Consider the following 21,899-nt stretch of genomic DNA (forward strand, 5'->3'; position numbering starts at 1 on the left):
GTTTTAAATTATAAATATTTATATTTAGAATTAATATTATTTATATAATAATATGATATTATTATTATATTAATTTAATAATTAGATATATTTAAATACTATTTATTTTATTATTTTAATAATTAGATATTTTATGAAAAATTAAAATATTTAAATATATAAATTTATAAATATATTTTAACAATTTGATTTAATATTTATTGAATAATATTTAAACATTCAAAATGCTAGGAAAGCACCGACTCCAATGGTAGAAATGGTTGTCAATGAGCATATCAGATTTCGAGAATTTTGTTAGACTTAACTTTATTGTGGTGATAAGTATTAAAACCAGTATGAATAATATCAACCAGAAGATTATGCAAAACAGTAGCTTTTGAGTTGCTCTATCAGAAGTAGTATTTTAGCTAATACTCAACGGCTTAGCAGAACTTAGTTCTACTGGATCAGCACTTAACGACTTTCTACTCGATTGTTTCAATCTTAATTGTTACTGTTATCTTATCTAGTACCAAGCATTTATTGCACCATTAAATGCTATACTAAGTCATTTAATACGCTTTACCGATTTTAGTATAAAATAGGACTGATTGTTCTGTAGCTCTTATGTAGGAACCTATTTCGGTAATAAAGCTGATTGTATCAGAGGACAGGAGACAATCTCTGATTATAGACGTTGGACTAAAGTTACCTTATATATATGGATCAAAACCATTTAGATAACAACGCTGATCATTCTTATCTATCCAACAATACATTGAGCAACCGCGAAATTTCCATTATCTTCAAAAGCTCAAAATTGCAGAAAAGCAGTACACGCATCATATCTTACATCTGATCTTTGGAGATCATCTTGTACTGCTGTTTCTTCATCTCTTCAAGCAAAACTTCATAATCTTGTTGTAGAAGAGTTTGTAAACTGGAAAAGAGTCTTTTCCAGAACATTGCTATATTGAACTATTGTATCGAGTTGCTAAGAGTTTCAGTAGGCAATAGATAAGCCCTGCTGAAGTGGGTGTGTACAAGTGTGTACTGTAAAACCAAAGTCTTTTAGTGATACCTTCTGGAAACAGAAGAAGGGGAGACGTAGAAGATTTTATCTTCGAACTTCCAGAAACAACTACTGTGTTACTATCTACTGCTATTACTGTTTTTCACCTTACTCCATCAGATTGTTTCCGCACTTTCAACTGTGATCTGCTGGACGTACTATTGAACAAGAACAGCTACAATCTCTAATAGGATTTTAGCACCCTTTGCACAATTTATCATCAAAGGAGAAGAGTTTATTCACCCCCTCTAAACTCTACATCGATCCCCAACAAATTTCTAGCTCGATATAAAAAATAAAAGACAAAGACGCTCATTATGCATGACGAAATGCTTTAATCGATAATTTATGGGATGAATATAGTCGTTCAAATAATTTTGCGCTATAGCTCAGTAATGTGAAAATCTCCTCACTTGCGCGTGTACACATACACACATGTGTACGAAACGACCCGACAAATCGTCAGGTTAGCTCCCATTTTTTGGAGACAGCTCACAAATTAAAGGGATGGCTGGGGAAATTGAAGAGGTCAAATCTTGAGAAAAAAGGGAAAAAAATTAATCTCTCTTTCTTTTGTTGATTGGATTGGAGTTTGAATCCAAATGAAATCTTTGATTTCTATAAATTAACTAAATTTGAAATTTGAACCGATAGTTCCCGTCTCTGGTTGACCTCTATTTCTGTCCCTCTCTCTTCCCGTCCATTCCATTCCCTTCTTTTGTCTCCCACGCTTTCGGTTAACTTCTGTCCTGACCTCATTCACCTTCTCCTCGCCACCCCTCCAAAAATTCTCTCTTTTTTCGAACGACCCACGAAAAAGCTGACAGATTTCTCATTTATTCGTTCCCAATACATTTATCTTCCTTTCAAGATTTCTTTCCATTCTTTCAAGTTGGGTTGTTTCTTTTGTTTTGGTTACGGCTTTTTAATTAAATTCTTAGAGGTGGCGATGGATTCCGGGAGGAGGCGTATGAGGTGGGCTTTCCTTATGTTGTTCTTGGTTGATTTGATGTGTGTGGTGAAGGGTAATGTGGTCTTCGAAGTTCATCACAAATACGGTGGTCGCGGGGAGAAGGCGGCTTTGAGCTCCCTGAGGGCACATGATTCGCGGCGCCACGGCAGGATGCTAGCTTCCATGGATTTTCAGTTAGGGGGCGATGGATCACCCACTAATGCAGCGTATGCGTTCCCTACATATGCTTGTTCTTCATGTGGATGATCAATTTTGGTTCATGATCATCGGTACTTTATGCTCGTGAGAATTTCTCGTCATGGCTTATGGAATTATGGTCAAAATCGGGATTTTTTATTTGCTATGATGATAAATTGTTTCTAATCCGAAATCTGAGGCTTAGAATGCTGTGTGTTTATGAGATTTTCTCAGTTGTTCCTATCTTGATTTAGTTTTAAGAGGTAAAAATTGCTCTTGTTCGTTAGATTGTCTTTTGTTATCCTATGAAATAAGTTCCACATTTTCCTCGCAAGTTTTAATCTGAATAAGGCAAGTCCACTTACATTGGAGGAAACATTTATATAGGAATATGAAATTTAATGAAGTGGTTGATTTGAGTAAAGATAGAGATGTATTTGATTCGAGACATATATATAAGATATAGTTTCCTGTCTAAGGGATCCATATATATCCAGTCACTTGTGTTTTCTTGTTCTATACAAAATATGAACACAGTATCTGTACTCTTGCCATATTTCGACTAGATTCTTGGTAAGAAGGAAAGAGAATTTTTCTTTAAAAAAAGCCAGAGATTTTTTCTTTCGATTATCTAAAATGCATATGTATGAAAATGCTGTTTTTGTGATGATCGGCGATCACCTAATATTTCTAGGCCTGGTCAATTTTTTCTTTGCTCTATTTATTACAGTTGCTGCCAGTAGACAATGTTTTATTCTTGTTGCTGGAATTAGAGTAAGGTGTGGAGGTGTATTGTGTTTGTCATCTCTACTAGAATGCTTCTACTTCCAAATTTCACGAAAGTCTAGTTTGGCTTAGTCATCAATCAGTTACGAGAGTCCAATCAGTTTCTTGAGTGGTGATTACGTACATTGTGACTAATCGCTGAACGGTTAATCAAACAGAACGAAGATATGAAAAAATTGTTCACCCATAAAGTGACTACTGTACCGTGTGATTAGTGTTGAAGATTGTTCTAATATCATTACAAAAATATATTAATGGCACCTGGTAAATTGGGGGTCAAACATTGAGATCAAGCAATTAGTTTCTTTGCAGATCATGGTTTGGCATACCTTCACTGATTAACATAATTAAGCATGCAATCAAGGAGCTTTATATCTTAGACAACAAAAGAAATTCTGAATTTTTTACGCTTGAAAACTAAACATGCATTGATAAATTTAGCGACTGAAAGAATACAGTATACATAATTGCAAAAACGATGATATTCGTTTCTCTCTTTTCTTTTTTTTTTCTTTTTTTATTTTTATTTTTTTGGCTTTAAGATCATATTTATTTCCAAATGACTGCAAGTATGTAATTCTTTTAGCATGAATTGCATCCATTTGATGTGTTCAAGGAACCGTAATTTTACTTTTGCACTAGTTGTCCATTTATTTTTAGACACTGGTCTTATGTATTTATGTGTGATCTTCCCAACGGGGTGTTGATTGTCCAACCACCTTGGATTGCTAAGGACTGTTTTTCCCCAGCTAATTAGCTCATTTTTTTAACAGTTTTTGAAATTTTCATTTGATAAATTTGTGCAGGCTCTATTACACCAAAATAACAATTGGGACTCCTCCAGTTGACTATCATGTCCAAGTTGATACAGGAAGTGATATTTTGTGGGTGAATTGTCATAACTGTCTTAGGTGCCCCACTAAAAGTGATCTTAATGTACGTCTACGTTCCTGTCCTGTTCTCTTTTTTGGTTCTATTTGTCTCAAAAATTAAAATTTTAGCAGTTGAATATGGAATCTTAACTTTTAAGACTGTCCACTTGCACAGTCTGATGTACACCTCATAAGTCATAATCAGTTATGTTTCACCTTGGAGCTAGAATTTGTAGCTTATGATTTGTGTTCGTCTGCCAGATACCCTTGCAGCAGTATGACTTGAAGGCATCCTCTACAGGAAAAACGATCTCTTGTGACCAGGCTTTTTGCGCTTCCGTATTCAACGCTCCTAGTTCAGATTGCAAGGTTGGATTTAACTGCGAATATGCTATTACCTACGGAGATGGGAGCAGAACTGAGGGTTACTTTGTCAGAGATTATTTTAGATTTGATCAAGTGACTGGAAACCTTCTAACTTCAGCAATGAATGGATCCATAGCATTTGGGTGGGTTTTTTATTTCGATCTCAGAATTTATTTTTAGGTTTTTTTTGTTGTTTCCAGTTCTTATCATCTTGCATCAGCTATTAACTAGGCATCCTATATATTCATGCTAAGGCATTCACAATACGAACCTTTCACATTGAAACAGTAGACCTTTAGCATTGTTGCACATGTTTGGAATAGCTTCAACTTTGGTGGAAATCGTTGAATCAATCTCAATGCTTTATTGAACTTCGTTGCACATATTTTTGGAAGCACTTTCAGTAGTTGCGACCAATTTTCTTATTAAGAAGATGATTTAGCAATATGCAGTTTTTCCATGCTTTTATTGTAGACTAGAGCATGAGAAATGTAGATAGGGAATTACGAAAAAGGGAGAGTATCTGATTTCTTGATTTAACGAAATAGTTTTTCCCATCTTCTTCATCCATTTCATTGTCCATTGTCTAATATAGAGGAAAAAGTTTAGTACCTAACTGATCTCAACAATGCAGGTAGAAGGGTTGGATCTTTTCAGCCACTCTATGTTAAGCTGTTGAATTTTATGGTGTGTATTATTATTTATCGTTGTATGTGCATGGGTTATTATATATTTGAAAGTTAAACAATTCTACATATGTAAGTACTTATCTTATAAAGTTCACTTGTAAACACTTTCCCACATTTGAAAGAAAGTTGTTGTATTCATATAGTTTGCCTTAGTCAAACGCCCGTTATAAAAATTACATATTTCTGTTGCTATGCAATAAGCTCCAGTTCTTGTTAGATATCTAAACCCATATTTTCAACTGAGGCAAGATATAAATCAATTGTATTCCTTATTTGGATAAGGATTTTATTTCTATATTTTCCATAAGAAAGACTAGAATTCTACCTTGCTGTTGGAATAATCTCAGTATATTTTTAAGGGATGCCAAAGTTCCTCCGATCTTAGTTTGAGGTATAGGCTCAAGAGTAGATTGATGACCATCAGTGCTTTCGGCAATGCCAGTTAGTGGGTGTTAGATATTACGTGAATTAACTCAATGTTCTGGATTTTCTGAACTTTTTTATTTTCCGTCTTTGCTTTTCCTTTATTTTTAACTTTTTTGCACTATGGAGAAGGGAATTTCTTAATTTTATTTTTTGGATATATTTAACATAATAATTTGACAGGTTGAAATCTGCAAATTTTCATCTACTCGTACTTATTCAGTGTTATACATCATCTTGTTTGTACAATGTGATTGCTTCTAAAATGAGTCTTGCCGGATTCTTGTCTTTCAATATTTCTTTGTCAGATTCTTTACAGCTTAAATAATATGCCTTTTCTGTCTCTGACGTATGTATTATCGAAGATAGGTGCTCGGCTAAACAATCGGGAGAGCTTGGTTCATCTTCTGAGGCAGTTGATGGAATAATTGGTTTTGGACAAGCAAATACCTCTGTTCTTTCTCAGCTTGCTTCATCTGGAAAGGTGAAAAAGATCTTTTCACATTGCCTGGACAGCTATAAGGGAGGTGGCATTTTTGCTATTGGAGAAGTAGTTCAGCCAAAAGTAAATAGAACAAAACTCCTCCAAAATGAGTACGTGGCTTTATAATTGTTTGTATTTTCCTTTTTTCTGCATTGGAGTTATATTGGGAGGTGTGTAGTTTATGTTTTATTATCTTATATTGTTATGTGTCTTGAGCTGTCGGAATCTATCTCCTATGCAGTAGCTCACATTATGTCAGAATTTATTTAAAAACCTCAATCCTAATCTGAATTTATAACATATGATCGAGAATCTCATAATCACTCTGCTTGGAAGCCTTTTATCTTATATCTGGCCCCAAATACAATGCATTAACTATATTACAGTACACGGTCCAGCTTCTCATACAGCATATGACTTTATATGAAAGGTGCCTGATGATATTAGATTCTCTAAAAGTCAAAAAGGTTTCCTTTGGAAAGATGATAACCTTCAACCATTGGTATTATTACATGTGAATAATGTTGAACTATTTGGTTCTTGCCTCTCATTGATCTCTCTGAGGTGAGACAAATTAGATTGTCACCATCTACAGCAGATCAAATCATCCTAGCAATCACCATGTTTTATGCTACCTCTTTTGGCACTGCTTGATTCATTCAACTTCCAACTGCACACCATTCACTGTGTTGGTTATTGTCCCATTTTTGCCACAGATCCATGGCAACCATAGCAGCTATTTAGCCTGTGAAAAATGATGAAGTTGTCCGCTATTGGTTTTAGCAATACGACTTCTTAAATAATTACCTCTTTTTTATTTTTATTGATTAACTTCACAATTTTGATTAAACCTTTTTTAGCAGGCAACATTATAATGTTGTTTTGAAGGATATTGACGTGGGTGGTCAGTTGCTTAATCTTCCTACTGATATATTTGACACGGGATCTAGTACGGGGACTATAATTGACAGTGGCACAACCTTGGCCTATCTTCCAAACAATGCTTATCAACAAGTTGTAGACAAGGTAAATCTAATATTCCCAAACCTCGCAGAGTTATTAATACATTCTTGGTGCTAATGTTAGTTCATATTATTTACTCGTTGATCTTTCCATGTGACATATATGTTCTAACATTTTCCTCTCTCTCTCTCTCTCTCTATGTATACCTTTGTCATTAGATGATGGTGCAGCAACCAAATTTGAAAACTCATATAGTTGAACAGCAATTCAAATGTTTTTATTACAGTGAGAAGTAAGTATCGTTTCTTAGCTCGAATTCCCTCTTCATTCTCTCTATCTATTTGTGGGTGTAATAGATGCCAGTATAATAAAAGTCAATTCCCTGTTCTATCAACATGTTATCTTCACTCAAATCAGCAGATTTGTAACTTTAAATTAAATTGCTATTCAATCTAGAGTTCGATTCGAAGCTCAAACATCTTAATAGTTTTAGCTTGAATTCGGTTTAAATCAAAGTTCAAGTTCAAACTTTGAATGCCAGTATAATACAAGTCAATGCCCTTTTCTCCTCGATGAACTTTGCCTTCATAAAATCCAATATAATTATTTGCATGTTTCTGCAGTGTTGATGATGGATTTCCAGTTGTAACATTTCATTTTGAGGGCGGACTCTCTTTGCCAGTTTATCCTCATGATTATCTATTTGAAGTTCGTGTAAGTAAGCCGATTAATTTGGTTGTGCATTGTGGTTGATTGTCTTGGGATGATTGATTTGTCTTTGGGCCACTGGTGTGTCACATTTACTGATTTACATTTGATAGTTTAATCCAGTAAAAAAAACAAAAATTCATATAAGCAGACATTTCTTTTTCATTTCTTTTATTGTTTATTAGTTGTTCCAGTTCCTCGTGTTTTGATTTTATATATTTATGTGATGAGCATCTGATAGATTAGTATAGATTGATTATTAGAATTGGGTGAGGATGATTGAGTGGGGAAAACAATCTGGTTGATGTGTTCATGGGAAGTTTTTAAGGAGAAATAGATATGCAAATGGGACTCGTACTATTTAGTTGTAAAATGTGCAGACATGAGTGTAATGAACCATGTGGAAAAAGAGAGGTCATTAGGGCAGGCTGTATGTTATTTATTATTTCTAGTGAAAAAATTAGTTTCTCATGTGATGCTTATTGCTAAGCTAGCTTAAACAGGAGAATGATGAGAAAGGGCTTCTTAAAGGTTTTGAGGTGACTCAGACAAAGCTATTCTTAGGTACTTTATAATCAGAGTCTGAGATTGTTCTGCTCTTGAAGATGAATCTGATGACAGCTGAACCATCACTTGGTGATGAACACGCCTTTTTTGTGTGCTCTCGGGAGCTTTGACAGCAAGTTTGAGAAGTTAAAAATCTATCATTAAAGTTTGTAGGAATAATGAATTTCAATGGCTAGCGCATGTGATTACAAAAAAAACTGTCGTATGCTTTACATGAGCGTTATAATCTCGGGGTTTTCCAAAAATTGAATAACTATGCAAGGAAAGCAAGTTATGACAGCTAATGGGATTGACTCGATGTAGAAAGGGAGTAAAAAATTTTCAGCATTCCTGCTGAATCTCCAGATTTGTCAAATGAAATGTGAATGTTGTATAGCTAAGAGTGTAAGCAATGAATGAGATGGTGTGGAAGAAAGTTATGGCAAGGAATTTATGCTGTACACAGGGACTATAATGAAGACTGCTTCCATTAACTGATCTTCCAGAGATGTGGGCATGGGTAGCATCTCTTATTTTCTGGTGTATAGTTCCCAAAAGCTGATATCAGTTATTTCATACATGATGAATCAATATAGAGAGGCAAAGACGGTATTTTGTCCTTGTGTTATGTAATTGCCTGGTTCTCGGTATGACGTTGCAATTTTCGGGGTGCATAGAAAGAGATACAGAGGATGTAGTTGAAGCATAATATACCGATGAAAAATAAATAATTATCTAAAAATTTATTTACTTTAAGATATTTAAAAGCGTTATCCATGGAGACAAAATTCCTCAACATTTTGCATGTGAAAGTTCAATATTAACTGTTGATTGTCCTACAGCTGCTGGAGTCTTACCATTACATTTGTGCCTTGTATCTAAGATGTGATATTTTAGAATGGAGCTGCCATTCTGTGATGTTGGAAAGATTTATCCTGAGCATTTAATAGTGTTTGAGCTTCTATTCACGAGATAAACATTGTGATTTTTTTTTCAGTTGCTTTTAAAAGGATGTCATAACTGAAATATGATAGATTTCATGTGTTAAAAACCTTGCTTTTTTGCAGGATACTGAATATTGTATAGGTTGGCAAAACAGTGAAATGCAGACAAAGGATGGAAAAGAAATTACCCTGCTGGGAGGTATATTTCAATTCACTTTATACAAGTGTTGCATATTGCATCGTTAATGCAGGTATATTTGTTTCTTTCAATTTGGAACAATATACGATTGCTGTGACTTAGTTCTGTGCGCAGTGGTTTGAAGATTCTCTGGTTATTGTTAGACTAGCAAAGAAAATTTCAAATATAGTACATTCAGCACCAATGGAATTTCTAGATTTTTCTCAAACTTCATGTGTGAAAGTCATGTCAACATGGTGTAAAGAGGTTGCCTATTGTTAGCACTTTTTATCCATATCTAAATGGTCTGTGCATCTGCTTTGATATTGATCATCCTTTCTCGTCAAGGGAAAAAAACCATGTAATGGGCCCTTTTTGGATTTTTCTAGATACATTCCCTGTTTCTTAGTTGGCTAATTTTCAATAGCTGCTTGAATTCCTCAAATGGTATGCACGCATAATTGCTTTAACTTTTAGGGGCCCCTCGTGCGGAATTGGATTAAAAGTAATGTCATATAAGTATCTTACTGTTTTACCATGTTTTCTTATGGTGTATAACTAATGCTTGCTATTAACTTGACAAGGTGCCGTGACTTGTCTCAAAACCAGAATAGATGAACTACTTGATGATTTGAAAGAGTTTATATGTTCATTTTTTATTCATTTGTCTGCAGATCTCGCATTATCAGACAAGCTTATTTTGTATGACCTTGAAAATCAAACCATTGGATGGACACAATATAACTGTGAGTCTACGCATACTTTGTGATTGATTTGCTTTCATGGTTGAAGTTTGGTCTTATAATATCATTCTTATACTTGTCAATATCAGGCTCATCTAGCATCAAAGTAAAAGATGAAGCTACTGGAAATACTTACGCTGTGGGTGCCCATAACATATCTGCTGCATTCAATGTATCTGGCGTGAATGTTCTATCATTCCTTTTACTAATAGTCGCCCTCTTCAACCTCATAGAATAAACTTCCGTCATAAAGAGCAGGATCGAGAAATGCTGTTCATGTTGTACCATAGCAAAAAGGTTTGAGCTACCCAGCATGGTGATGAATCTTTGTGTCAACCACAGGGAAATATAGTTTGTGAACTTGTGGCTATTTTTCATTTTCTTGTTTTGTGTTTCTGAAATGAACTATTGTTTTTTTTTTCTTTTTTCCCCCAAAGTTGGTTTCTAGCTTCTGTAGGATCATTGATGGAGTATCAGAGATTAGACTTTTTCAAGTTTTCTTGGTTTGACATATTTTCCCCAACAGGAAATGTTGCAGAACTTATATACACTTGCACTGTAATAACATAAAGGAAAATGTCTACTCTTTTTTTCTTCCCAAATCCTCGTTGTGTCCTTAAACTGGCCGACCTATTGTATCCTTTATATCTTTTTGCCTTTAAATTTCAAACCGAAACCGTAATTGGGAACCATATTCCCAAGAGGTTCGTTTCGGGTTTCAACTTTCGTTGGAGGTTGGAACTAAAACCGTCAGTTATGGAACCATAGTCAAGCCTATTTATGCTTCCTTAATTTATATTGTTTGACAAACATTTTGGATGCGAGTATAAGGTAAACAAAATATATTCACAGAATATTGTAACAAACATTAGTTACAAAAAAATTTACTAAGATGAAACTCACATCAAATGGAATCCCATTGCGAAATCTCAGCGTAACTCTCTGTTGCATCCGTATAGCAAACATTTTCGAGTGTGCCTTTACAGAGTTGTCCTCAAGAACTGTACAACAAAATAGGCAACTGCAAGAAATAATGCAACCTGGTATAAATCTCTCTGAAACCCATCATCCCCTTGGAAAAACTGGATCAAGAAATAACAGTATATATCGGTCAAGTAAACGGAACAAATCATATAAAAAAATTATGGAAAGGATTCTGTGTAATGGACTTTCACCTTTGTTGGATCACCAGAAGGATCTGGATAGATTTCTGTATTCGTATCCTCTGTTTGGAAGCCATTAGTCAAGTCCTTCATGAATTCAGAGACATCTTTTCCTGTTTGAACCGTGGCAAATAGTCGTCTTGAAGTCCAGAACCATGATTGAACTATAGGCGACGAATCAGACAAATCCCAGGTCTCCTTGTGCTCGATTACTTGCCCACTGATCTGATTTAGAATGAATTTTGAATTCACTTTGACAACCAAGTCTCCTACAACACTAAAAATTGGAGACTTGGGCTTCCCTCTCACAGTCCACTTGATATTTAACTCACTTGTTGACAACATCACCATCTCCTGCACAGTCTGTGCAAGCAAACACACTGGCTGTAAGAATGATTTCGTAATTCATCTTCAAATGTGTATGGTTAAATTTTCAACTCCACAGATAATATTTCTCATAATATTACAGAATAACTCACCACTTTGGGATTCTCTAGTGCATTTGTTGCCCACAACTGTCTTTTGTACTTTTCTCTACCAGTAAAACTTCTCACTGGATCCTGCATTTATTTATTTCTCTTTTCAGAACCAATTTAAACAATTAAAACTCAACAGTGAAATCCTATGCCCTGAGATACAGCAGAATATGGACGTTAAATATGATCCAAGAATCTTCATCTTTTCCCCACAACATAAGCTTAATGATCATCACAAACGTAGAATGCATAATCCAGTACCCTGTACTTGACAGAAACGGCGAAGACACCCAGAGCACGATTTCCTTGCCGAAGTTCAAGAATGTCGCGAGCAAGTTGTCGAGCAGTGGATTCCACAGATGGGCTGCTTACGCACTCAAACTCATTACAAAGCTCACCAAAGTCCATTCCATCAACAATCTTGTCTGCTTCGGATGTTTCGGTGTTTGCATCCGTAGACACCTCAGATGTTGCAGCTCTAGAAGACTCATTTGTCACTGCAGTAATCACAACAATACGCTAATAAGAGCGAGTGCTGAAGGAAGACGGGACAGTAGAGAAAGTCACCGCTTTTAAATTTTCTAAAAACTTGTATTATTTTAATATACAACATGCAGAATCTTGATTGTATCTCGCTCTGCTTACTAAGGTTCTTGACTGCCTAGTGATGATTACAACTTACTTTCGAAAATGATTCTTGTACATTTTTCTCAGACAAAAACATGTATAACGGTATATGATCATTCCATGAAGCCGATAATTCGACAGGAGACCGGTACCTCGTAAAGAAACATAATTGTGACGAAAATGATGGAACGAAGCCTTCGAGTTCTGCTCATTCCGGCCATAATGAAAGATACTAATACCACTACTACCGCTATGAGGAGCAGCAGCAGCAGCAATAGTAGTTCTACTGCAGTTAAATGAATGGAATGGTGATAAAAGTGTCAAATTTGAAGCACAGGGGGAGGGAGAACAAGCATAAGAGTTGGCTGGGAAAGCTGTGACACAAGGGCTCATGTCTTTGTAATAAATCTTCCCATTCTGAATTTGCAAGAAGAATTTGAATTTGTGGATAAGCCCTTAAATATCTTAGTTTGTGTGTTTATTTTGTTCCACAAAGGTAGCCTTGTTGGATAAGGTGTGAAATCTGGTTGTGCATAGCTTAACCACGTCATTATAATGGAAACTTGAGTAGGAATTTTTTTCTTTTTGTTTTTTTTTTTTTTTTGTTTTAAAAAAATAACTCAGATTCTGTAATACCCAAATAAATTTATAATACAATTTTATTTAAATATTATTACATGATATATTAGAAATCAATTTTCTTTATTAAGAAATTATATTAATGTAATCAACAATAACTTTGAAGTAGTTTAATTGGAATAGTTAAGTTAGAAGGGTTTTTTTACCCTCACCAATTAAAAACTCATGTAATCCAAAAACTTTATTTTTTTTTAAAAAGATAGTTTTTAGGAAATATTAATTTTTGGTAATTTTGGTCTTTATGTTAAAACTAGTTACTTCATGATAAAATTTTACTTCGGGAATTTTTTGGATATTAAACCTTTATCAATAAATATTTTTGATGGTTTACCTATTTTTCTATTTGAGAATAAAAGATGTTAAAAATTCTCACGCAAAATTTGTTGCTGAAAATGATATCATCGTACAACAAGATTTTTTAAAAATTTTAAACTTACATAAATGGGGTCATATAATTAGATATCATGAATTAAGATAGGGCTAAACATTAACTAAAATAATAATTGAATAAAGATGGGAAATTTTATTAAAATACAATTTTCATTATTTTTTTATATATGTTTTCATAACCACATGGTCAAATTTATTTTCAGAAAAACAAAAGGAAAAAGAACATACTTCCCTATATTCGTGAGGAAAGGGTGCGAGACCGTGAATGGATTCAATTAGTTTAATTAGCTGCCTCATAAAACAGATCATTTTGGCAAGCGTGACTTCTGCAACAGATAATACACAAATTTATAGTTGGATAGGTACACGAATCGATCCAATCTATATCTAAATGAAAAATAATACTCATTAAGTTCGATCTCATGTGATAATGAAATGAGAAACGGAACTCCATGATTCCATTCCCATGCGGTACGTAATATTTCTCACAAATTCAAACATAAATTCATCAAATACTTCAACAAGCAACTTAAGTGCCAAACTCAACGGGAAGGGATAACAAACAGTGTTGAATTAGTCATAGCAGATAATAATGTCCCACACAGATTTAGTAATATCATTATGATTTTGATAACCACCAACTTTTTTTCATTCTTCTTCTTCTGCCTCATCCAGCCATTTCACAAATGGCTCCAATGCCTTCACAAAGGATTGCCTGTACATATTTATAATGAAAACAAAGATCCTTGAGTAGAAAGAAACACAAGCAATAACTGAATAATGAATGTAAACACTAGGGTATATGATGTAAAGGATCGAAACATCGCGTCACTTTTTCATGCCAAACTAAGACAGAAATATCGCAAGGGAGCCGAGGGGAATTTTGTCTAAGAAATTGAATTCCCCATGCTTGATTACATGCAACCTATTTCATTAAGAAAAACTAGTAACAAGTGCTCACAAATAGGTCATCCAGTATAATGATTTTATTTAGCCGCGAAGGAGTACATATGACTGTAGATACTCTAGAATTTGTGCAAGTGATTTTCAAGTACGTGCACCAGAGTCCCGATTAAATTATAGTTTTACTGGTTAACAGTTAATTTACGGACAAGTTAAGACACGATTTTACAGATTTCTTAGTACAGAAAGAACACAATGTTAGAGCTTTAAGAAAAAGATTTATGAAATAGTCGGTACCACTCCAGAAACTGATTTTTTTCCTTCAGAAAAAAAGAGGTAGACAAGGACAATGAGTAGAAAACCAGCTCTGTGATTGCTATTTCATAAAAAGTAACATACCTGCCCTTAAGGTTCGTTCCTTTACGGAACCAGTGAAGAATGGTATCTTCTGCAAGAACATCCTGATCGTAAAGGGACCTTATTATTTCAGGAAACAGCTTCATCAATTTAGCATCTTCGTAACACTGGATCTGGACTTTGTACATCAGTTCAAGCTCGAGCTTCCCAGTCGTACAGAAGGCATTCAACAATTCAGCCCATGTTTTTACCTGAGTATGCAAGTACATATTGGATTTCAATTTAGTTGTTTCTTGAGCAGAGAATTGGTTACCACACAATTTTCAAATCATTTTTTTACAATTATGCCCTTTAAGTTCTAATCACAGTCATAAAGTAATGAATCTGAATGAAATTAGAAAATACACATAACACAGCAGGTTTTCAAATTGATTTAGATTATAGCACAGACTGGCGGTATCAACCCATACTTTAAAACATGGAATCATACTAACATGCTAAATGCTAATAAAGCTTGGGATTAAAACAGCAAGGGTAACGATAATCCGATTACCATTCAATGCACATAATCAACAGTTATTTACCAGAAGAAACCAAGTCACATAGATATGATCTCAATTTTTTTTATCAAATATGTGACTAATAGCCAGTACTATCTTTTTTTTTTTCCCTCAAGTACTATCTTTGATAACAAGTAGCATATCAGACAATTATGATGTACCTGGCGCAAAGCTGAATTAGAATTCTGCTGCTGATTCTTTCCAGACCATTGCACAGCATCCATCATGACATCCCATAAAACCCGCACAACCTCAACATCTGGGAGTTTGGCATCTTTCACGTGCTGCTTGACGGTTTCTATGACTTCGGATACATCAGCTTCCTCTGCTATTTGGCTAGTTAGAGCAGATTTCATCTCCTTAAGCTTCGTCTCAAACATCTTTTTTTCATAATACTCCACCACCAAGAGAAGTTTTTCCTTTCTGAGAAAAGACAGATAAAAAAATCAATACATTGAGTAAGCCTTGCAGATTTTCCTATTTTAGTTTTGAACAAGATATTGCAATCTACACAATTAACAACCTAAAAGTAATGAGAACCAATTAATAGTAGTTTTCGACACTAGGTAGCTTTGTGAAATGCTGCCATAATCTCTAGCAACAGGACAGAATTTTTCGCCAATTATGTCATTTGAACTGAAGCCATAGCAAACAAAATTTTACTCAAAACTCTATTTATTCCAAACCTACAGATTTTTTATTTTCTTTTTGAGTTTAATTTTTCTTGAGTTTGTTAACACAACAGTGTTTCATGATAGAGAAGTCTCACATTAGATTTTGAAAAATATTGATGGAATTAAAAATAAAGGTACAGGACAACTGAAGGGACAATCAAGCTGCATAATGAAATTAACATTAAATCACCTTGCAAAACTTGACAGCTAATAATTTCAAATTTTTTGGCATCTCCACACCCAATGATGCCGTTCATACAAAAATTCTGTCATAATACACATTAATAATGCAATCACATTGCACCCACCTGGTTCGAGTGGCATCAACTGTACCCATGAATGGAGAGGTAATGGGTTTTAGATCATGTAATAAAAGAAAATATTGACAATGCCAACAGACTACAATAGATGCAGGTATTCCAATTACAATGAATGTGAACAAAAAGTGGAAAATTTCCGTCTTCTCTTATTGGTGAGAATGATATGGAGAGCTTTGCAATCTAGAGTTTTTTAAAAATTAAGTATTTTGACTTTACCTCCACAGCTTAAAGATAAACAGTCGACTTAAACATCAAGAATCAATCAAACTAAAGCACTTTATGATCAGCTTACACGAGGAAAAACTCTTTGCTTTTTTCGAATTTAGCCATGTTTCCAACAATGGGTCAGAGCAAACAAGATTATGTTTAAATTGTGTCATCACCATCATATAATATAGTTTGTGCTATATGTGAGGTGATAATTTACTGAGCTACAGTATAGCTGGTAAGGATAACATCCATTAAACACAAATTGCAACTCAAGGGAGTGAAAACCTTACGTAAAATGCTCAGATAAAGCTTCAGGTGTCCGCTTTCCAGATGGGAAAAAGTCCAGAAGATTGTCATCCATTTTACCCCGCTTCAAGATTAAAATCAGGTCATCAAGGCTATTATCAACAAGATATTCCTTGAAGAATTCAGTGATGAAAGTGAGAACTATCCCTTTGGCAACAAGGTTATCCTTGAGCAATGGCTGGAAAACAGTTTCAGGTGGAAGGCCAGACAACTTCTGGGAAAAGGCAAGGGCGGTGAAGATTGCAAGCTTCTTTCTTTCATCATCCTCAAAAAGCTCCAAGGACTGCAAGAATCTTCGCATAACATTTTCAAGATTCTTAATGAGAAAAGGCTTCCTCCTCAAGATCTTCTGTATATATATCACAGATGGCAAAATCACTTCACGCTTTGGCTCACAGTCAATTATAGAGTATGGGTGAAGCTCTCCTTCATCAGGTTTTATTGTGCCAGGTTGTGTGCGGGCCCCTCTAAAGACCACCTGCATCCATGCAAAAACCAAAAAAAAGGTTAAGGAAAGATATCACAAAACATATCATACAGATCTAAATTAGAGGAAAAATTGAAATTGATATAACAGACTAATAAGGTAAGTATTTAAATTAAAACATGTAATTGAATGGATGGTTTTGGGGTGAATCAGTCAAAGCTCAATAAACTAAATCAACTATGTTTCAGAGAAGAAACACCTTTGATGCCAAGCATTTCCTTCCAATCGTCTATTAACCAAGGTTGTAAATGGCGGAAGGCGGTGGTGGGCGGCCGGTGACCGCCTACCGCCTTGGCGTCCTAGGCGGTTGAATTTTTTAAGTAATTTTTTATAGATAATCATATACAATCATGCAATATAATCACAGATAGTCATCATTTTTTATGTAAGATGTGTAATTAAATAGTGTTTAAGCACAAAGAAGCTTCGTACAGTATAATATCATCTAGATAATGTGCAAATAAATATATAAATGCAAACTAACAAGATAATTAATAAAGATTCATCATCATATTAATGTTATTATGCCAAAAAAATAATATTTTACTTTTACCAATAAACTAAGTTTAAATTTCAAAGTTTCAATCCATTATCCATCATTAGAACAAGTACTAGACTACTAAACATAACTAATTTTCCAAATCATCTACATATACACCCAGTGTGTGGTGGACTTAGTGGCTGAGACTTGAGAGTTTAGAGGGAAAACTAAAAGTAAAAAAAAGAAAGTTGGGTGTGTTAGGGTTTTGAGATTTAAAATTAGTTGACTTTGACTAGATTTTTAAAATTTGTTGACTACAATTTAAAAATCTTGACTGCCGGCCTCGCCCGCCTCGACCTGCCTCCTCAACGCCCAACGCCGTATAGCTTAGTCTGCCTAAAACACCCGCCTCATGCGTAGGCGGTGCACCGCCATTTAGAACACTGCTATTAACATGATGAGAGAAATTGCATGAATCTAAGAATGAAAAATTGCATGCTTTCCCACTTGTCATGTAACAGAAAAAGTATGGTTCCAATGAATATTCTTGGTAAAGCTTCAACTCATGTCTACAAAAAGTGGACACCACTCTAAGATATTTAACATGCATTTGAATACAAAGGTTCTGTTATTTCATAAACACACCTCTTGAATATTTTATATACTAGGGATTTCACATGGATATAAATTCTGCACCATAACCATGGGTCCCACAACAAGAGACCTCATAGGTGTAGCACTTACCTATGAGACCCTTTCAATTAGCACTACACAGGATAATATATCATTCATAAACACAAACACAGTTAGACTGGCTCTTCATAGACAAACTTTTCATTTGTAATCCTAATGATTAGTTTAGAACCATGAGATTCTTCTCAATCAAACAGGAAGGCTGTAGCACAAATTTATTTCTAACAAAGGTGTGCCAAAACTACACTGCGAGTAAAGTTACACAAGGTAAAACAGAAGTTGAATAGAATAAACTAACCTCAAAAAAAGTGTCACCGTATCTAGAGAAATTCAAATCTGAAGATTCAATGGTCTTGGCAACAAGTTCCTAAATAAAATACATTCACATAAGTATCGTCTAAGGCCTGCATCCAGCCCCTGTCCAGAGGACAAATATATCCAAAATGTGTACGCATGCAGTGCAACCAAGATTTAAGGGATAACTGATTTGTGAAACTAAATATGAAAAAAGCAGTGAGAAAGAAGAAGTACCAGATCACCAGCATTATCCAAATAGACCTGGACCACTGCATCCGAAAATGCTGCAGGGTCCAGCGGCGCTGAAATATTCCGTTTGCGGGTCTTAATCCGCGTGCCACTGTAATTTCAACATTGAAAATTACATTAATGAAAATAAGCTTAGAAAACATTGTTGCAATCCAATCAATGCATGTAAAAGCATATCAGTTTCAGCTACAAAGGCTACTTCAGATTCTTTAAGAAATAACAAGAGACGCAGAAAAATCAACTAAAACCAAAACCAAGAACAACATGTTTCCCACAAGAGAACAAAATAGAAATTTGCCATGGTTTCTGAAAAAATAAAAACTTATTGACCAAACTTTGAATGGATGCAAACCCGTGATTAAACCAGACTTGTACATGGACAAAATATAAAGCGCTCACACATTATTATACAACAAAATCAGACAGCAATCATCATCAACTAATTATTAAATTGGTGGTCAAAAAACTTACCCGAGAGTGGGTTTCTCCTTCGAGCTGCACAAGTGGCAAAAATATTAAAATTAGTAAACACACTAACACAATTAATAACGATTAACGAACCCCAAATAAAAGCGATCCACTATCAGATCTGAGTAAAAGATTTGACTTCCAAAGAAATAAAAAAACCATCAAGAAACATCTAAGCTAAATGAGAGAGACACCCTCTTCCGCTATACAAACCTAGAACGATAACAGAGTGATCAAGATTAAATATTGATTTCACTGTAAGCTAAATGAGAAAGATACCCGCTTCCGCTATACAAATCCAGAACGATCACAGAGTACAGGGAAATCAAGATCAAATCTTTCACAAGAAAAACTACTATCCAACCCTCAATTCATTGACCAAAATTTCTAAATGATTAGACGTCTAAAAGGCGAAAACGGTAGATCCAAAAATACAAATCGGACAAATTTAAAACAAAATCATAAGATGAAAAACGAAATTCTACAAAAAGAACGGATTGAAAAGGGATATTTGTACCTCATAAACCAAAGTTCGGAGAATTGAGGAGAGGGACGAGTCCGAAGAAAATCACAGCGATTCGCGATGCCAAGAGAAAAGAGGATGAGTGGTAAAAGAGAGAAATAGGTGTCGATACTTTCTTGGAAACCCGCATTTATTGTTTCAGATCGCGGAAAGAGAAGTACAATAACTAATGCACGAGGTACTGCTAATATCGTGTGGATCCCACTTCACGAGAGAAAAGGGGATTTTCTTTCGTAAGAATGACCAATAGGTTATATAAAAAAAAATGACCAAAAGTTGAAAATAGCATACGACACCCTGCTTCTTTGGAAAATGCTGGGAGCCCCTTATAGTTTAACGAATTTAAACCATATCTTCATCATAACAATAATAATAAATAACATATATTATTATTTTAGGTACTTATATATATACATATGTATATATATAATATTTTATTTATTTAAAATTGTAAAAAATTCGGAATCGAGTTTTTCGAGCTCGAGTAACTCGATACGTTATCGAGTTGATCTAGAGTTCAAGTATTTTAATTTTTCCGAGTTGAGCTCCAGTAATATAATACTCGAGCTCGAATCGACTCGATTACACCCTTATTTACATGTATGGTTGTTGATCTTACGAAAGATTTTCGTTTTAAAAAATGCTAATATTGGAAAGATATATAAGATTAAATTTAAATTTTTCCAACATCTTTCGTTAATAAAATAATTACATTTTAGTTACCAACAAATAATACACATCTAAATTTTGTAACACATTTTTTCTGAAATAATTTTATCTTTTTTTTTTCGTCAAGTATTTAGCTTTTGGATTATGATATCTCTTAATGCTGCGTTTAGTTGGGGTGATTAGGTGAACAACCCACCTAATCACATGTTTGATACGTTTTTTATTTAACCAAGTCAATCACTCCTATGAATGATTAGGTTATATTATATGTGATAAAATAATCACTCCTCACCCCCTAGGATTATTTATATCACTCTTAATTCATCATATTTTTTTCCAATTTTACAATTCTCTTAAATCCAAACTCACAACCACTTCCCTCCACCGACCGCCGACCGACCACCGTCGCCCGTCGCCGACCGCCGACGCTTCCGGCCGGCCGACCACCGTCGACCGCCGCCACAAAACTGGAAAGACAATTTTGTCAATTAATCAAAAGATTATTATTTATCTCATTCTTAACAATCATATCAAATATAATATTATTTTATCATTATCTAATTCAATCATTATTTTTATAATTTTTCTCTTAATCATTTCATTATTTTATCATTCAAATCAAATATAAGCTAAATATGTTATTAATGTTACCACTGGTCTTGTAATATTTTAGTAAAGTCATTTTATTTTATAATATTAAAAATAAAAACTGCCTCCAACATGTTTGCAAAAAAACGATTCATTTATTAAAATAAAAAAATATGGTGAGACACCAAAACAGAAACATGAATTGTTTCGTCGTTACACAAGCTAATTAGGCACCCACCACTTGGGAAATTTATCGAACATCTGGCACGCAGAATGAGACAAGTATTTCGTAAAATGGAACGGAGAGGCTATGATTTCTCCTCGAATACGCTGCCATTGGGGTCGTCAGAAATAATGGTCGTGCCGGTGGGTTTTTCGTCTTGGGGGGCGTCGACGGCGTTGTTGATGAATTGATCCATATCTCTCATCCTTGTCCTCACAACATTCGTCACCAGCACTGCGACCAACCCCACGACAGATCAGATTATACTGTATCATCGTTACACATACAAACATGGAAGCAAAACACTTACCAGCTGCGGTTCCGAAGGTCCAAAGCCAAAGGATCTTGAGGCCAGGACTCTTGTCTTTCCACATTGATTTATCTTTTCCACTCTGGTTGATTCTCTGGGGCACCGGGCACGTAATCCTGGAACTAATACTTTTCAACTTATTGGTCAATTTTTTTATATAACCTATTGGTCATTCTTACGAGAGAAAACGTGAATAAATATGTGAAATGGTTTAACAAAATATTTACTTATTTTTTTTGTTAAAAAACGAAATATACAAGCATACAATATATATATATGGTAGTAGTTTAAATAAAATAAGACAGATGATTTTGACATAATTGGTATTTTATTATCAAATTATAAAAACATAAAGAGTTAAACTTTAATATATGCGATTGAGA

At 34.6% G+C, this 21,899-nt stretch overlaps 3 protein-coding genes and 1 long non-coding RNA gene across 6 annotated transcripts; 1 reads left to right on the forward strand and 3 right to left on the reverse strand.

Annotated features, from left to right (window-relative positions):
- The first annotated feature begins 1,576 nt into the window (after positions 1-1,576).
- On the forward strand, positions 1,577-10,496 carry LOC142535449 (aspartic proteinase 36-like). 2 transcript variants are annotated; one of them, XM_075641803.1, is made up of 10 exons: positions 1,577-2,230; positions 3,794-3,923; positions 4,121-4,368; positions 5,707-5,931; positions 6,682-6,847; positions 7,003-7,076; positions 7,408-7,498; positions 9,106-9,181; positions 9,835-9,906; positions 9,993-10,496. In XM_075641803.1, exons 1-10 carry the CDS (start codon positions 2,001-2,003, stop codon positions 10,139-10,141), a joined length of 1,461 nt encoding a protein of 486 aa, XP_075497918.1. In that variant the 5' UTR covers positions 1,577-2,000; the 3' UTR covers positions 10,142-10,496. The 2 variants fall into 2 exon arrangements, with proteins under 2 accessions (XP_075497918.1, XP_075497932.1); XM_075641817.1 differs by having other exon boundaries at positions 1,580-2,230; positions 6,685-6,847.
- Positions 10,497-10,730: 234 nt separating this feature from the next.
- LOC142535646 (uncharacterized) lies at positions 10,731-12,635 on the reverse strand. Of its 2 annotated transcripts, none has more exons than XM_075641842.1 (5): positions 12,322-12,635; positions 11,804-12,039; positions 11,546-11,626; positions 11,079-11,429; positions 10,731-10,924 (listed from the first exon to the last, which is right to left on the reverse strand). In XM_075641842.1, the coding sequence occupies exons 1-5, from the start codon at positions 12,560-12,562 to the stop codon at positions 10,898-10,900; spliced, it is 936 nt and encodes a 311-aa protein (XP_075497957.1). In that variant the 5' UTR covers positions 12,563-12,635; the 3' UTR covers positions 10,731-10,897. The 2 variants fall into 2 exon arrangements, with proteins under 2 accessions (XP_075497957.1, XP_075497945.1); XM_075641830.1 differs by having other exon boundaries at positions 10,731-10,985; positions 12,322-12,631.
- A 934-nt stretch (positions 12,636-13,569) lies between these two features.
- LOC142535843 (uncharacterized) lies at positions 13,570-19,884 on the reverse strand. Its single transcript, XM_075641858.1, has 8 exons — positions 19,721-19,884; positions 19,207-19,230; positions 18,721-18,826; positions 18,488-18,556; positions 16,513-17,006; positions 15,180-15,441; positions 14,501-14,709; positions 13,570-13,913 (listed from the first exon to the last, which is right to left on the reverse strand). Exons 1-8 carry the CDS (start codon positions 19,723-19,725, stop codon positions 13,847-13,849), a joined length of 1,236 nt encoding a protein of 411 aa, XP_075497973.1. The 5' UTR covers positions 19,726-19,884; the 3' UTR covers positions 13,570-13,846.
- A 1,432-nt stretch (positions 19,885-21,316) lies between these two features.
- LOC142536244 (uncharacterized) lies at positions 21,317-21,892 on the reverse strand. Its single transcript, XR_012818141.1, has 2 exons — positions 21,517-21,892; positions 21,317-21,440 (listed from the first exon to the last, which is right to left on the reverse strand). It is a non-coding gene; the product is annotated as an uncharacterized LOC142536244 (long non-coding RNA).
- Between the last annotated feature and the right edge of the window lie 7 nt (positions 21,893-21,899).

The sequence above is a fragment of the Primulina tabacum genome, chromosome 1 (genome assembly GCF_025594145.1).
Source record: "Primulina tabacum isolate GXHZ01 chromosome 1, ASM2559414v2, whole genome shotgun sequence".
Classification (NCBI taxonomy): domain Eukaryota; kingdom Viridiplantae; phylum Streptophyta; class Magnoliopsida; order Lamiales; family Gesneriaceae; genus Primulina; species Primulina tabacum.

Coding starts and splice junctions, on each gene's coding strand:
- LOC142535843 (XM_075641858.1), bottom strand. Junction 17,007..18,487: donor ACGGTGACACTTTTTTTGAG/GTTAGTTTATTC, acceptor GCATGGATGCAG/GTGGTCTTTAGAGGGGCCCG. Junction 15,442..16,512: donor GCTTTATCTGAGCATTTTAC/GTAAGGTTTTCA, acceptor GTCTTTTCTCAG/AAAGGAAAAACTTCTCTTGG.
- LOC142535449 (XM_075641803.1), top strand. CDS start 2,001: ATGGATTCCGGGAGGAGGCGTATGAGGTGGGCTTTCCTTATGTTGTTC. Junction 2,231..3,793: donor GGATCACCCACTAATGCAGC/GTATGCGTTCCC, acceptor AAATTTGTGCAG/GCTCTATTACACCAAAATAA. Junction 3,924..4,120: donor CCACTAAAAGTGATCTTAAT/GTACGTCTACGT, acceptor TTCGTCTGCCAG/ATACCCTTGCAGCAGTATGA.
- LOC142535646 (XM_075641830.1), bottom strand. CDS start 12,562: ATGAGCCCTTGTGTCACAGCTTTCCCAGCCAACTCTTATGCTTGTTCT. Junction 11,627..11,803: donor CCGTTTCTGTCAAGTACAGG/GTACTGGATTAT, acceptor AAATAAATGCAG/GATCCAGTGAGAAGTTTTAC. Junction 10,986..11,078: donor CTTCTGGTGATCCAACAAAG/GTGAAAGTCCAT, acceptor TTCTTGATCCAG/TTTTTCCAAGGGGATGATGG.